General features: G+C 34.4%; 1 protein-coding gene across 1 annotated transcript in view; it reads left to right on the top strand.

The window, feature by feature from the left end:
* The window catches only part of LEKR1 (leucine, glutamate and lysine rich 1), a gene marked incomplete at both ends in the record, with an annotated part of 264,064 nt that overhangs the window by 9,177 nt on the left and 237,856 nt on the right, over window positions 1–17,031 (top strand). Inside the window, one exon of the mRNA XM_079705454.1 lies at window positions 11,678–11,892. Coding sequence (XP_079561580.1) covers window positions 11,678–11,892 — 215 coding nt within the window. The remainder of the gene's footprint in view (window positions 1–11,677; window positions 11,893–17,031) is intronic.

The raw sequence follows: 17,031 nt of genomic DNA, 5'->3' as shown, positions 1-17,031 counted from the left end.
TTGCTAGGTAGAGTATTCTTCATTGTAGGTTTTTCCCTTTTATAACTTTAAATATATTGTACCATTGTCATTAGTTTTTATTATAACCTTTCTGATAGGTGTGAAGTGATAGCTCATTAAAGTTTTAATTTGTATTTTCTGAATGGCTAATGATATTGAATATCTTTTCATGTGCTTATGTGGCATCTGTGTATCTTTTTTTTTTAATTTTTAATTAAAAAATTTTTTAAAATTTTTGGCTGCATTGGGGTTTTGTTGCTGCACGTGGGCTTTTCTCTAGTTGCCATGCTTCTCATGGGCTTCTCACTGCAGTGACTTCTTTTGTTGTGGAGCCTGGGCTCTAGGCACAGGGGCTTCAGTAGTTGTGGCACATGAGCTCAGTATTTGTGGCTTGTGGGCTCTAGAGCTCAGGCTCAGTAGTTGTGGTGCATGGGCTTAGTTGCTCTGTGGCATGTGGGGTCTTCCCAGACCAGGGATTGAACCCATGTCCCCTGCATTGGCAGGTGGACTCTTAACCACTGTATCACCAAGGAAGTCTTGTCATCTGTGTATACTTTTAGGTGAGATGTCTCTTCATGTCTTTTGACCATTTTCTGATTGGATTTTTTTTAAACTGTTGAGTTTTGAGAATTCTTTATATAATCTAGATACTAGTCTTTTGTCAGATATGTGGCTTGCAAATATTTTTTCCCAGTCTGTAGCTTGTCATTTCATCCTCTTTACAGGGCAAAAGTTTTAAATTTTGGTGCAATTCAGGTTATCAATTTTTCCTTTTATGGTTCATGCTTTTGGTATCAAGTGTAAAAACTGTTTCCCTAGTTTAGATCCTGAGGATTTCCTCCTAAGCTTTTTGCTTCTGAAATCAAATTTTTATGTTTTACATTTTAGTCCATGACCCACTGTAAGTTAATTTTTGTATGGGGTGTGAGGTTTAGGTTGAGGTCCTTTTTTTTTTTTTTTTTTTTTTTTTAAACCTATGGATATCTAATTGTTCCAGGACCATTTGCTGAGAAGGCTATTTTTCCTTTACTGAATTGCTTTTACACCTCTGCCAAAAATCAGTTTGGCATATTTATATAGATCTGTTTCTGGGTTCTCTATTCTATTCCATTGATCTATGCATCTATCCTTTGACAAATACCACACAGTGTTGATTAGTGTATAATAGTATGGCTTGAAATCAGGTAAAATGCTTATCCCATTTTATCCTTCTTTTTCAAGACAGTTTTAGCTTTTCTACTTCCTTTGCCTTTTCATATAAATTTGAGAAGAATACTGTCTGTGTCTAAGAAAACCCATATTGCTGGGAATATAGGTTTAGGGGATTTGGGTAGATGGTCTTTACCAAACTGATTTTTAAATTGGTGGTGCAGCCAGTTGACTTATTGAAAGGAAGGGTCTTGATGGCCTTATGAAATTGTCAGGTGGTCTGTGTTGCTAATGACTCAGAAGGTCCACTGTCCTGTCTCAAAAGGTTTCTCCCAATCTGAATGAAATTCACTAGCTAGACACTCATTGTTTTGAGTAAAGGCATATTTTTTTTAATGTAAATCTTCTTAGAAAGGTTAACATTTTATACTGCTGTCATTTTTACAGCAGTGGAATAGTTTCTCTGTTTCTTTCCTCCTTACACAAGCACGAAAAGCATGGGATGTGTGGGGAAAGGAAGGAAGAACAATTTTTGGATCAGAGAATGCTTCGCTTGGGCAGCAGGAGGTTACTGAGTGCTTTTTCCACTTGAAGCACAGACAGGAGTTTTGAAAAGGATCTGAAGCCTAATTTAACCTTTTAAAAAATTTGCATCATTTTTATATTAAATAACTATAATTTTAAAAGTACAGATACTACATTTGAGAAGTTTATTTTACAATTTATTTTTAAATGGCTCTGCATTTGTTTAATATACTGCATTTGTTGATGCCTCCTCCAAAGTGCATCTTGTAAAAAGCAAAAGCATCCTGCTAATGATAGCTCTTTTCTCAAGAATGACAGCATGTTCTTATTTTACTTACACAACGAGATGATATAACACCAAGTTATAAGAATGAAGCACACATTATATTTCACAAAAAACATCTAAGTTTTATTTACCTCATCTGGGAAGATAATTTTAGTATTTCATATCTTCTCAAGTTTCACAGAAACATCCTAAGTAATTAGCCTATGTAGATACAAAGAATTTGAAAGCGTTATTATATTTTCCTGTTGCAGTTTTACTTACAGAAAACTGTTTACAATTTAATAGCATTGAAAACTTTTGTTCAATATATTTGTTTTACACAGTGATTCAGGTTGTACTAAGTGAAGTATAGAATCTACTCTTATGGACCTATTACTTTATAATTTGTCTTGTTTCCTATATCATAATGAGTATCATGTTTTGGCTTCCTTTCCTGAACTTCTAGAAGGCTTGTTCTACAAAATGTATATTTCACTTATTTTCAGCTTTCCCCACCATGATTGCTATGGTGTAATAACATTTTGATAGCTTTCACAATTGTGAAGTTTATACTGTTTGTATTTTGTACATCAGACTGCACATAAGCTCCATCCAGCAAGAGTTTTATTTAGAATAAGGATATGGCACTTTCCCAGGAGCAGGGAAAGAACTGTGATTAATAGGTTAAGGATGAAATTTCTTTAGAGTAAGAATATAATTTTCAAATTGATGAGAAGGAACCAAAACTCATGATGGGCAAAGGGATTGTAAGAAAATACCCATATTCTCTGCATTAGTTCAGGGCTCTTGACCTGGATGAATTATATTCCTGGGGACTGATAGTACCTTTCAGTGGGATTGCAAAGCCACTCTTGATGATCTTTGAGAATGTGTAGAGAGTAAGAGGATAGTGTACAAATACCATTCCATGTATAAAATGACCATAAATTACAACCAGTGAGCTCCCAGACAGGATTCTAGAATATAATATTAAAGGGTGATTTGTGGGCTTCCCTGGTGGTTCAGTGGTTGAGAATCCACCTTCCAATGCAGGGGACACAGGTTTGAGCCCTGATCCAGGAAGATGCCACATGCCATGGAGCAACTAAGCCCGTGTGCCACAACTACTGAGCCTGTGCTCTGGAGCCTACGAGCCACAACTATTGAGCCTGTGTGCTGCAACTACTGAAGCCTGCATGCCTAGAACCCATGCTCCACAATAAGAGAAGCCACTGCAATGAGAAGCCCACGCACCACAACGAAGAGTAGCCCCCACTCGCCACAATTAGAGAAAGCCCGTGTGCAGCAATGAAGACCCAACACAGCCAAAAATAAATAAATAAAATAAATATATTTATAAAAAGAAAAAAGGTGATTTTTGAGGAGATATTAGAGACAATAATAACCCTTGAGCCAATTTTATGTTCTTGAAGAGAACCAGCACATAGGCCTTGCCATTCCATTTTGTGTAAAGTCACTAGATCCAGGAACTGTAGTTGACATAGAATATATGGACTTTATGAAGGCATTTGACAAAGTTTGTCTTAATACTCCTAAAGACAATATGAATAAATACAAACTGGTTACACAAATAATTGTGTAGTTTAATAACCAGCTGAAGCGCTGTGTCTGTAATGTGCAGAGTAGTGGATTAGTATCAACCAAGCAGATATGACATGCCATAGCCTCAATTTTGTCATATTCAACATTTTTTATCAATAAATTAGATGGATAAAACAACTTGAAAGGATCAATTTTGCAGAAGATACAAAGCTTAGAATTTTCTGGGTACTGAAGTCACTAAAGTCTGAGTTTAAAACATACATATGTATGTGTATATATACATAAAAAATATATTTTATTTATTTATATTTGCAGTTATATTTCTTGTTGTGCACTTGCATCTGAAAAGCCAAATGCTCATGTAATAGAATGAGAGTTATTGGTTGTAAGGAATAGGTAGCTTTAGGGGAAAAAGAGAGAATAGTGGAGGAAGATTGGACATGGATCCCGAAGAGCAGGTAGGGCAACTAGGTCTCATCAGGGACTGAAGTAAGGAATTGGAAGTTCACTGGGTATGAGACACTGACTGGTTCCATATTTTCCTCTCTTACCCTGGATCCACAATGTCTTTTTCTCATCTTCTCTCTATGTGTCTGCTCATTCTTCTCTCTCATCCCAATAATGTGGTTTACTCTGTACATTGCATGTGAACCTTCTTTATTATGGCCACCCTAAAGGTGTCCAAATTGCCTGGTCTTCAACACTTACACACCTAGCTGGCTCATCCCAGCTCAGGGCTTGGTTCTTCTAGGTCTTATGTCTAACCCTCATCCACCACTCAGCCATGGTAGGATGGATGGGTGGAGGGGGTTTTAGTCATATAACCACACAGAGCAGCCAGGAATGTGGAAGGTGGATTCTCTACAAAAGGGGAAATAAGTGGGAAGGAATGGATTGGTATATTCAGTATAATGAGACATGGTTTTACAGTGCAGTGTGTTTTTAAATAGGGGCTTTATTTAACATAAAAGCCAGTTATAGTATATAACAGCAACATATAATTGCCCAAAATACAAAAGACCATTGTGATCTAAGGTTGCGTAAGATGATGTTACCAATGGTATTATTAATGAGGTATTATAATGAGGGAAGTTTGAGTCCTCTCTTATTCTGCTTTAGTGAGACCAGCTGAAGTATTCAATTCTGGGCACGATACCTTGAAACAGATAGAGAACACTGGAACAAGTTCAGAGAAAATTATCTAGAATGAGGAAGAAATTCAAAACCATGTTATATGGGAAACAGCTGAAGGAATTGGAAGTGTTGACCTGGAGAATTAGAAGATACAGAGTGTTCCTAATAGCTGTCTTTAAATATTAGAATAAGGCCTGGATTATTCCTCATGGTTGCCAGGTGGTCTAGGACCTGTGGATGCTGCAGGGAGGAAGATTTGGGGTCAGCAAGAGAAAGAATTTCCTCATAGACAAAACCATCAGAGGATGGAACAGGCTGCTTTACAAAGTAGTTTCTCATCACTTGGGATGCTGAAATAGAGTCCGGATAACAACTTATCTAGCTTGAAATAGTCTCAATGAACCCATCCAGAGCTTGAACCAGGTTATATTTATGATTTCTTTCAAACTTGTTTTATAACTCTGTAAATTTGGTGTCAGTGGCAGTTAGGTGATTGATGTAGTCATTCATCTGTATCCCATAGTATTATATCATGGTTTTTAATTTGAATTTTTTATTATTTAAGTTTAAATGAGAAAAACGTTAATGTATAAAAATTTTTTTATTGAATTTTATTTTATTTTTTTATAGAGCAGGTTCTTATTAGTTATCCATTTTATACATATGTCAGTCCCAATCTCCCAATTCATCACACCACCCCCCTACCACTTTCCCCCCTTGGTGTCCATACATTTGTTCTCTACATCTGTGTCTCTATTTCTGCCCTGCAAACTGGTTCATCGTTCATCTGTACCATTTTTCCAGGTTCCACATATATGCGTTAATATACGATATTTGTTTTTCTCTTGCTGACTTACTCTGTATGACAGTCTCCAGATCCATCCATGTCCCTAAAAATGACCCAATTTCGTTCCTTTTTATGGCTGAGTAATATTCCATTATATATATGTACCACATCTTCTTTATCCATTTGTCTGTCGATGGGCATTTAGGTTGCTTCCATGACCTGGATATTGTAAATAGTGCTGCAGTGAACAATGGGGTGCATGTATCTTTTTGAATTATGGTTTTCTCTGGGTATATGCCCAGTAGTGGAATTGCTAGGTCATATGATAATCCTATTTTTAGTTTTTAAGGGAACCTCCATACTGTTCTCCATAGTGGCTATATCAATTTATATTCCCAACAACAGTGCAAGAGGATTCCCTTTTCTCCACACCCTCTCCAGCATTTGTTGTCTGTAGATTTTCTGATCATGCCCATTCTAACTGGTGTCAGGTGATACCTCATTGTAGTTTTGATTTGCATTTCTCTAATAATTAGTGATGTTGAGCAGCTTTTCATGTGGTTCTTGGCCGTCTGTATGTCTTCTTTGGAGAAATGTCTCTTTAGGTCTTCTGTCCATTTTTGGATTGGGTTGTTTGTTTTTTTAATATTGAGCTGCATGAGCGGTTTATATATTTTGGAGATTAATCCTTTGTCCATTGATTCATTTGCAAATATTTTCTCCCATTCTGAGGGTTATCTTTTCGTCTTGTTTGTAGTTTCCTTTGCTTTTCAAAAGGTTTTAAGTTTCATTAGGTCCCATTTGTTTATTTTTGTTTTTATTTCCATTACTCTAGGAGGTGGATCAAAAAAGATCTTGCTGTGATTTATGTCAGAGTGTTCTTCCTATGTTTTCCTCTATGAGTTTTATAGTGTCCCATCTTACATTTAGGTCTCTAATCCATTTTGAGTTTATTTTTGTGTATGGTGTTAGGGAGTGTTCTAATTTCATTCCTTTACATGTAGCTATCCAGTTTTCCTAGCACCACTTACTGAAGAGACTGTCTTTTCTCCATTGTATATCTTTTCCTCCTTTGTCATAGATTAGGTGACCATAGGTGCGTGGGTTTATCTCTGGGCTTTCTATCCTGTTCCATTGACCTATATTTCTGTTTTTGTGCCAGTACCATACTGTCTTGATTACTGTAGCTTTGTAATATAGTCTGAAGTCCGGGAGCATGATTCCTCCTGCTCTGTTTTTTTCCCTCTATTTGGGGTCTTCTGTGTCTACATACAAATTTTAAGATTTTTTTGTTCTAGCTCTGTAAAAAAAATGCCATTGGTAATTTGATAGGGATTGCATTGAATCTGTAGATTGCTTTGGGTAGTATAGTCATTTTGACAATATTGATCCTTCTAATCCAAGAACATGGTATATATCTCCATTTGTTTGTATCGTCTTTAATTTCTTTCATCAGTGTATTATAGTTTTCTGCATACAAGACTTTTGTCTCCCTAGGTAGGTTTATTCCTAGGTATTTTATTCTTTTTGTTGCAGTGGTAAATGGGAGTGTTTCCTTAATTTCTCTTTCAGATTTTTCATCATTAGTGTATAGGAATGCAAGAGATTTCTGTGCATTAATTTTGTATCCTGCTATTTACAAAATTCATTGATTAGCTCTAGTAGTTTTCTGGTGGCATCATTAGGATTCTCTATGTATAGTATCATGTCATCTGTAAACAGTGACAGTTTTACTTCTTCTTTTCAAATTTGTATTCCTTTTATTTCTTTTTCTTCTCTGATTGCTGTGGCTAGGACTTCCAAAACTATGTTGAATAATAGTGGCAAGAGTGGACATCCTTGTCTTCTTCCTGATCTTAGAGGAAATGCTTTCAGTTTTTCCACCATTGAGAATGATGTTTGCTGTGGGTTTGTAATATATGGCCTTTAATATGTTGAGGTAGGTTCCCTCTATGCCTGCTTTCTGGAGAGTGTTTATCATAAATGGGTGTTGAATTTTGTCAAAAGCTTTTTCTGCATCTATTGAGACGATCATATGGTTTTTCTTCTTCAATTTGTTAATTTGGTATATCACATTGATTGATGTGCATATATTGAAGAATCCTTGCATCCCTGGGATAAATCCCACTTGATCATGGTGTATCATCCTTTTAATGTGTTGTTGGATTCTGTTTGCTAGTATTCTGTTGAGGATTTTTGCATCTATATTCATCAGTGATATTGGTCTGTAATTTTCTTTTTTTGTAGTATCTTTTTCTGGTTTTGGTATCAGGGCGATGGTGGCCTCTTGAATGAGCTTGGGAGTGTTCCTTCCTCTGCAATTTTTAGGAAGAGTTTGAGAAGAATGGGTCTTAGCTTTTATCTAAATGTTTGATAGAATTCACCTGTGAAGCCATCAATCCTGGACTTTTGTTTGTTGGAAGATTTTTTTTTTCTTTTTTTTTGTTGGTAGATTTTTAATCACAGTTTCAATTTCATTACTTGTGATTGATGTGTTCATATTTTATATTTCTTCCTGGTTCTGTCTTGGAAGGTTATACCTTCCTAAGAATTTGTCCATTTCTTCCAGGTTATACATTTTACTGGCATAGACTTGCTTGTAGTTGTCTCTTATGATGCTTTGTATTTCTGCGGTGTCCATTGTAACTTCTCCTTTTTCTTTTCTAGGTTTATTGATTTGAGTCTTCTCCCTCTTTTTCTTGATGAGTCTGGCTAAAGGTTTATCAATTTTGTTTATCTTCTCAAAGAACCAGCTTTTAGTTTTATTGATCTTTGCTATTGTTTTCTTTGTTTCTATTTCATTTATTTCTGCTCTGATCTTTATGATTTCTTCTACTAACTTTGGGTTTTGTTTGTTCTTCTTTCTCTAGTTCCTTTAGGTGTAAGGTTAGATTGTTTATTTGAGATTTTTCTTGTTCCTTGAGGTAGGCTTGTATTGCTATCAACTTCCCTCTTAGAGCTGCTTTTGCTGCATCCCATAGGTTTTGGATCATCATGTTTACATTGTCATTTGTCTGTAGGTATTTTTTGATTACCTCTTTGATTTCTTCAGTGATCTCTTGGTTATTTCATACCATATTGTTTAGCCTTCATGTGTCTGTGTTTTTTATGTTTTTTTCCCTGTAACTGATTTCTAATCTCATAGCGTTGTTGTCACAAAAGATGCTTGATATGATTTCAGTTTTCTTAAATTTACTGAGGCTTGATTTGTGACCAAGATGTGATCTATCCTGGAGAATGTTCTGTGTGCACTTCAGAAGAAAGTGTAATCTGCTGATTTTGGATGGAATGTCCTATAAATATCAATAAAATCTACCTGATCTATTGTGTCATTTAAAGCTTGTGATTCCTTCTTAATTTTCTGTTTGGAAGATCTGTCCATTGGTGTAAGTGAGGTGTTAAAGTCCCCCACTATTACTGTGGTACTGTTGATTTCCTCTTTTTTAGCTGTTAGCAGTTGCCTTATGTATTGAGGTGCTCCTATGTTGGGTGCATATATATTTATAATTGTTATATCTTCTTCTTGGATTGATCCCTTGATTATTATGTAGTGTCCTTCCTTGTCTCTTATAACATTCTTTATTTTAAAGTCTATTTTACCTGTTGAGTATTGCTACTCTAGCTTTCTTTTGATTTCCATTTGCATGAAATGTCTTTTTCCATCCCCTCACTTTCAGTCTGTATGTGTCCCTAGGTCTGAAGTGGGTCTCTTGTAGACAGCATTTATATGGATCTTGTTTTTGTATCCATTCAGCAAGCCTGTGTCTTTTTTTTTTTTTTTTGTGGTACGTGGGCCTCTCACTTTTGTGGCCGCTCCCATTGCGGAGCACAGGCTCCAGATACCCAGGCTCAGTGGCCATGGCTCACGGGCCTAGCTGCTCTGCGGCATGTGGGATCCTCCCGGACTGGGGCATGAACCCGTGTTCCCTGCCTTGGCAGGCAGACTCTCAACCACTGCACCACCAGGGAAGCCCAGGCCTGTGTCTTTTTATTGGAGCATTTAATCCATTTACATTTAAGGTAATTATTGGTATGTATGTTCCTATTACCATTTTCTTAATTGGTTTGTTTTTGTAGGTCCTTTTCTTGTCTTGTGTTTCCCGGTTAGAGAAGTTCTCTTAGCATTTGTTGTAGAGCTGGTTTGTTGGTGCTGAATTCTCTTAGCTTTTAGTTGTTTGTAAAGCTTTTGATTTCTCTGTAGAATCTGAATGAGATCCTTGCTGGGTAGCGTAATCTTGGTTGTAGTTTCTTCCCTTTCATCACTTTAAATATATCATGCCACTCCCTTCTGGCTTGTAGAGTTTCTGCTGAGAAATCAGCTGTTAACCTTATGGGAGTTACCTTGTATGTTATTTGTCATTTTTCCTTTGTTGCTTTCAATAATTTTTCTTTGTGTTTAATTTTTGTCAGTTTGATCACTATGTGTCTTGGCATGTTTCTCCTTGGGTTTATCCTGCCTGGGACTCTCTGCGCTTACTGGACTTCGGTGGCTATTTCCTTTCCCATGTTAGGGAAGTTTTAGACTATAATCTCATAAAATATTCTCTCGGGTCCTTTCTCCCTCTCTTCTCCTTCTGGGACCCCTATAATGCGAATGTTGTTACGTTTACTGTTGTCACAGAGGTCTGTTAGGCTGTCTTTATTTCTTTTCATTCTTTTTTCTTTATTCTGTTCTGCGGCAGTGAATTCCACCATTCTGTCTTCCAGGTCACTTATCTGTGCTTATGCCTCAGTTATTCTGCTATTGATTCCTTCTCGTGTATTTTCATTTCAGTTATTGTATTGTTTATCTTTGTTTCTTTGTTATTTAATTCTTCTAGGTGTTTGTTCTTTAATTCTTCTAGCTCTTTCCTCAACATTTCTTGCATATTCTTGATCTTTGCCTCCACTCTTTTTCCGAGGTTTTTTTATCATTTTCACTGTCATTATTCTGAATTCTTTTTCTGGAAGGTTGCCTATCTCCACTTCATTTAGTTGTTTCCTGGGGGTTTATTTTGTTCCTTCATGTGGTACATATCCCTCTGCCTTTCCATCTTGTCTTTCTGTGAATGTGGTTTTTGTTCCACAGGTTGCAGGATTGTACTTCTTCTTGCTTCCGCTGTCTGCCCTCTCAAAAATTATCATTAGTTTGTTTCAACCATCTCTTGTATAATGGCATGGATAGGCGCAGATGGTGGATGGCATTGATAGGCAGATATGGTGGCATCACTCAGTTATAGGAGCAGTTTCTACAGTCCTAAGGGAGGTTGCATTAAGAGTAAGCATTCCTTGTATAATCTAAGAGTTTTACTGCCCTGGAGCAAATATTTAACAAAGCTTTGTCCTATCGTTGTGAATAGAGAGACAAGTAGAGGCTACTTGAAGAATATTTATATACTTGAGACAGAAAAAAGAATTACCTCTCTCTTGACTTTGCTAAAATTCCATTTTTCACTGCCCCTATCTGGCCAAAGATATATAAGCATTTTATCTGAAGGAAGTAAGAGGATTTAGCTGATATTCACATGGTAGATAAATATGATACAAATGGTTACAGGCATAAGTGCTGATTTTAAAATAGACTTGGTTTTAATGCCGAGTTCTCTACTTAGCAGCTGGTTATCTAACTTCAGTAGTCCCCATTCCTTAAGTGTAAAATAGGTATAATCATACCTACCTGAGGGGAAAAGTACTATCTGATTTAGGCAGAAGAGATTAGGTTCAAAGTGTTTCTCCTATTTCTGGTTTTATGACAGAATGTTAAATTCTATAAAAATCTCAAAATGTTAAAAAACTGAACAGGAACTTAGAGTTCATTTGGCCCAATGCCATAATTTTATAAATTAGGGAAATGAGATCTGAAGAAGCTAAGAAGCATCTCCAGGATCACAGTGCAGTTGGCAGTGAAAGGCCAGTGATTTATTCCCACATCGTGGAAAAGTCATCTTAAAATAAGAATTGTGAAGATGTTTTCATCATTTTTAGTTTTATTTTATGGAGAATATTTCAAGAGTAAATGTTTCTTAGAGATACCATGGAGAAATTATTACTCTGAACAACCCTATCCTAATTCCAAGATTTTGTGTCAGTTGGTATCATGCCAGTTTTTAAAATTTTATCCAGATGTATGCAGTGTTGCAATTATTACTCCATGGCATAGCACAGTATACATTTACTTCATTTAACCAACATGGTTACAATAACATCTTCAGTTGAACGTTATGTTTTAGAATTAAAAAAATATCATTTCAGTAAATGTCTGTTCTATTTTCTAGATGTCTCCTGAAGAAAAAGTTTGTAAGTACTGTGGAGTCAGCTATCTAATTCTTCATGAGTTTAAGGCTATGGAAGAAAAAGTGAAAGCGATGGAAAAAGAGATGAAATTTTATCAAGGAAGTGTAGAACGTGAAAAGAGCCTTCAAGAAACGCTACAGTCTCTTAGCCAAGATTTTGCACAGTACAAAATTGACAATGAATCCAAAATGGAAAGGTTAGAATATGTTATTCTTTTCTGTCATTTATTTAGTTTGGAAGAAAAGTACAGAATATAGACTTGACTTTGTTTTTCTAGAATTTCTCTGCATCAAGTATAATTTACACCTTAATACATTTGAGTTTGTTTATTAATTATTACTGATTACTAAATATACTTCTTAAATATATTTGAGCATTCCTTTGAGGTGTATATTTCTATCAATAATTAGAAACCAATTGATTCAGTAACTATAAGTTGTGATGGGTTGATTTAACTTTTCCCCAGATATATATCTTAATTTTATCATTAGGAAGGTTTGTCTATCAAAAATCAGGTGAATTTTGGTAGTTTTGATATCTAACATTTGTTTTTAAATGTGCTTGAATATTTAGATTTATAAAATAAGGCTTTCATATTATGAAAAGGAGGCCAAAACATTAAAATTGGCACATGATTCTAAATCACTGAAACTGGAATAAAATTAAAGATTGGTTTCCTAATGCTGTTGAGTCTAATCAGCAAGTTAGTCTGCCTAAAGACACCTCACTGAGCTTATACAAACACTTCTACAAAAGGGTTTTTGCTGTTGTTTCATGGCTTTTCCTTTGAATAAATATGTCTCCATTTAAAATATTGACAGTTGATGTTAGTAAACTATGAACTAATGAATATAATGAAATCGTGTCCTTATAAAGTAGAAACTTTCTTAAATCTCTTAGGATTAAGTACTCCTATTAAATTTTATTACAAATTTGAATAATTACATTAAATGCCAATCCTTAGTCCTTTGCTAAGAAAATTTTGTTATATTTTCTTGAATTTCAAGTCTGAATAGTAAAGTAGTAAATAATGTTTGAGTGGAAAAATTAAAAATTTAAAATATTTAGTTTAAAATTTTAAATTTGGAGGGTTTTTGCCTGTCAGATTCTTTTGTTTGGTGTTACTCCCACTTTCTTGAATAATATATTATATTATATAAATAATACATAAACATACGAAATAAAAGAAGTATTGATATATAGAAGAAAAGGCAAGAAAGTCCTTTTTTATCCTTCTGATTGCTTTCTTCATACTGGAGATAAAAAAATAAAAAAACACTTTTAATGGTTTGGTATATATCTTTCTAGATCCTCATTTTGCCTTAAACTTTATTATAGATACATCCTTTAAATATATGTAATGTTTATATATACCATGTAGTTTTAAAACTATTTTTTAATAGACTCATTTTTAATGTAAGTAATATAATAAATATATTGGTCTGTGACTTTTCCCACTTAATTTTATATACTGGAAATTGTTCCATGTTAATGCATATAGATCTATCTTGTTCTTAGCTGCTGCAAAGTCTTCCTTACTAAGAATATGCTATAATTTACTTAACCATTTCTCTTTTCAACATTTAGATTATTCCAGTATTTATGATTACACATAGTAGTTTTATTTATATTCTTGTGTACATATGTTTTCCATAGGATAAATTCCTAGGAGTGGAATTGCTGAAAAGAAAGTAAATACCAATTTAAAATTTTGATGGACATTATACCAAATTGTCCTTTGAGAAGATAGGGTTAATTTATATTTGGCCAATAGTTTATAAAGTGGTCATTTCCTTACATCTTGTTAATACTGGAGTCTTCTTAATTTTTCTCAAATTTTCACTTTTTTCTTCAGCAGAAAAAATGTTACTTCATTGTTATTTAATTTGTTTCTTCATTGCTAGTGAGGTTGAACTTTTTTTCATATGTTTATTAGATATTTATATTTCATCAATGAATTACTTGTTCATATATATTGTCCAATTTTCTATAGTATTATTTGTATTTTTTGTTTATATATAGGAGTTTTTAATATAATATGGACTCATACTTTGCTTACATATTGCTAATATTTTCTCATGGTTGCTTATCTTATTGTTTATTGTATTTTTTTTCTGTATCAGTTTTCTAAAAATATGCCAAATTCTGGTAAGGGTTCTGTGTCAAGTCCTTTTGGTTGCAAACAACAGAAACTTACTCTGGCTTTTGCTAACCTAGATTCAAGTAAGTTGAAAAACAACATAAGTTTAAAACTTTTATAGTGTTGTTGTTTTGGTAAGGCTTTTAATCTTATAATTTCATGGGGTTTTTTTTGTTGTTTTATAAATATTTATTTATTTATTTATTTATTTATTTATTGTCCCAATATCATTCTTTAAATTCTTCATCCTTTCTCACTTGATTTGAAATGCTACCTCTTATAGTCTTATTCTGGACTCTGTTTTATGCTATTGATCTATTATCTATCCCTGGGTGTCTTAGTCCATTTAGGCTGCTATAACAAAGTAGTAGACTGGGTGACTTGTAATAATATTATTTATTTCTCACAGTTCTGGAGGCTGGGAAGCCTAGGATCAAAGTTCTAGCATATTTGTTAACTGGTGAGAGCCCCTTCCTGGTTCATAGACAGCTGTCTTCTTGCTGTGTCCTCATATGGCAGAGAAGGCAAGGGAGCTCTCTGGAGTATCTTTTATAAGGATTCTAATCCCATTCATGAGAGCTTCATCCTTAGGACCTAATCAAAGGCCCTAAGGCCTCCCAAAGGCCCCACCTCCAAATATCATCACATTGGGCAATAGATTTCAACTTAAGAGTTTTGGGGGGACACAAATATCCAGTGTATAGGAGTGGGTCAGCAACACACTTTTAACTACTTTTGCTTTATATGTTTTGATATTTTGTAGGGCAACTGTTTGTTTTGCTTTTCATGTTATCCTGGCTTTTCTAACATATTTTCTAGATGAGTTAGAATCAGCTTATCAGATTCCATAAAACATTCTATATTATGATTTAGATTGGAGTTGCATTTGCTTTCTAGAGCAATTTGACATATTAAGAATTGACATCTTTATAATCTTCAGTCTTTTTATCCTGGAACATGGTATTTTCTCCCCATTTATTCAGGCTTTGTTTAAATACCTCAATAAAATTTTAGAATTTTCTTGCACATTCCATATTAGTTTAATTCCTGGACATGTAACTTTTGCTATTGGGGATGGGATCTTTTTGTTCATTAGATTTTTAAATTTTTCTGAATGCTATTGATTTTCATATATTGACTTTGTAACTAGCTCACTTACTGAATTCTTTTATTACTTGTATTTGTTTTTCAGTTGATTTTCTTGAATATATTACATATATTCATTTTATATATACACAAGTACACATATATAAGACAATCACATTATATGCAAATAGTAACTGTCTTACCTTTAAATTTCTAATAGTTCCCCATTCCCTGTCCTTTTTGTCTCGTTAACTTGGATTAGACCCTTAGAACAGCATTGAACAGTAAACTTGTAGAGTGCATCTTTGTCTTATTTCTGATTTAATGTGAACCCATCTAGTGTGTTTCTATGTTAAATTGGGTGTTGGCTATAGGTTTCTTAAAGATGACTTTTATCAAAGGAATTTCCCTTTTTTTCTAGATCCTTAAGCTTAATATTTTAATCAGGAATTGAATTTTAACAAATGCTTTTCTATCTTCTTTGTTGTAAATTAATCGTCCCTATATGCATGCATTTATTTCTGGGCTCTCAATTCTGTTCCATTGGTCTATGTATCTTTTTCTGTCAATACCATGCTATTTTGATTACTATGGCTTTGAAATATTGTTTGAAATCAGGGAGTGTGATACCTCCAGCTTTATTCTTTTTTCCTCAGGATTGCTTTGGCTATTTAGGGTCTTTTGTGCCTCCATATACATTTTAGAATTTTTTGTTTTACTTCTGTGAACAATGTCTTTGGGACTTTGATGGGGATTGCGTTGAATCGGTAGATTGCTTTAGGTAATATGGACGTTTTAACAATGTTAATTCTTTCAGTCCATGAGCATGGAATATCTTTCCATTTATTTGTGTCTTCTTCAGTTTCTTTCAACAATGTCTTAGAGTTTTCAGGTCTTTCACCTCCTTGGTTAAATTTATTTCTGGGTGCTTTATTCTTTTTGATGCAGTTGTAAATAGAATTTTCTTAATTTCTCTTTCTGCTAACTCATTATTAGTGTATAGAAACCCAACCGATTTTTGTATGTTGATTTTGTACCCTGGAACTTTACTCATTTATTATTTCTAATAGTTTTTTTGTGGAGTCTTTAGGGTTTTCTATATCTAAAATCATATCATCTGCAAACAGTGACAATTTTACTTCTTCCTTTTCAATTTGGATGATTTTTACTTATTTTTCTTGCACGATTGCTCTGGTTAAAACTTCCAGTATTATGTTGAATAAGAGTGGTGAGAGTGCATATCCTTGTCTTGTTCGTGATTTTAGGGGGATAGCTTTCAGTTTTTCACCATTGGGTATGATGTTAGCTGTGGGTTTGTCATATATGGCCTTTATTATGTTGAGGTACATTCCTTCTATACTAACTTTATTGAGAGTTTCTATCATAAATGGGTGTTGAATCTTGTCAAATGCTTTTTCTGCATCTATGAGATGAGATCATGGTTTTTATCCTTCACTTTGCTATAGTGATGTATCACATTGATTGATTTGTGGAAGTTGAAGCATCCCTGCATCCCTGGAATAAATCCCACTTGATCGAGGTTATTATACTTTTAATCTATTGTTTTATTAATCTAATATTTTGTTGAGAATTTTTGCATCTATGTTCATCAGAGATATTGGCCTGTAATTTGTGTGTGTGTGTGTGTGTGTGTGTGTGTGTGTGTGTGTGGTCATTGTCTGGTTTTTGTATCACAGTGATGTTGGCCTCATAAAAATGAGTTAGGAAGTCTTCCTTCCTCTTCAAGTTTTTTGGAGTAGTTTGAGAGGGATAGATATTAAATCTTCTTTGAATATTTAGTAGAATTTACCTGTGAGGCCCTCTGATCTTCTGGTGGACTTTTGTTTCATGGGAACTTTTGGATTGCTGTTTCCATCTCTGTACTAGTGATTGGTCTATTCAGATTTTCTATTTCTTCATGACTCAGTCTTGGAAAGTTGTATGATTCTAAGAATTTGTCCATTTCTAGGTTGTCCAAATTTTGGCATATAGCTGTTCATTATATTTTATTATAATCCTTTGTATTTTTGTGGTATCCATTGTTATTTCTTCTCTTTTGTGTCTGATTTTATTGATTTTATTAACAGAGCCTCCTCTCTCTCTTTTTTC

This window comes from Hyperoodon ampullatus (assembly GCF_949752795.1).
Source record: "Hyperoodon ampullatus genome assembly, chromosome: 5".
Classification (NCBI taxonomy): Eukaryota; Metazoa; Chordata; class Mammalia; order Artiodactyla; family Ziphiidae; genus Hyperoodon; species Hyperoodon ampullatus.
Note: the sequence above shows the minus strand (reverse complement) of the source record. Positions and strands in the feature narration are given on the sequence as shown.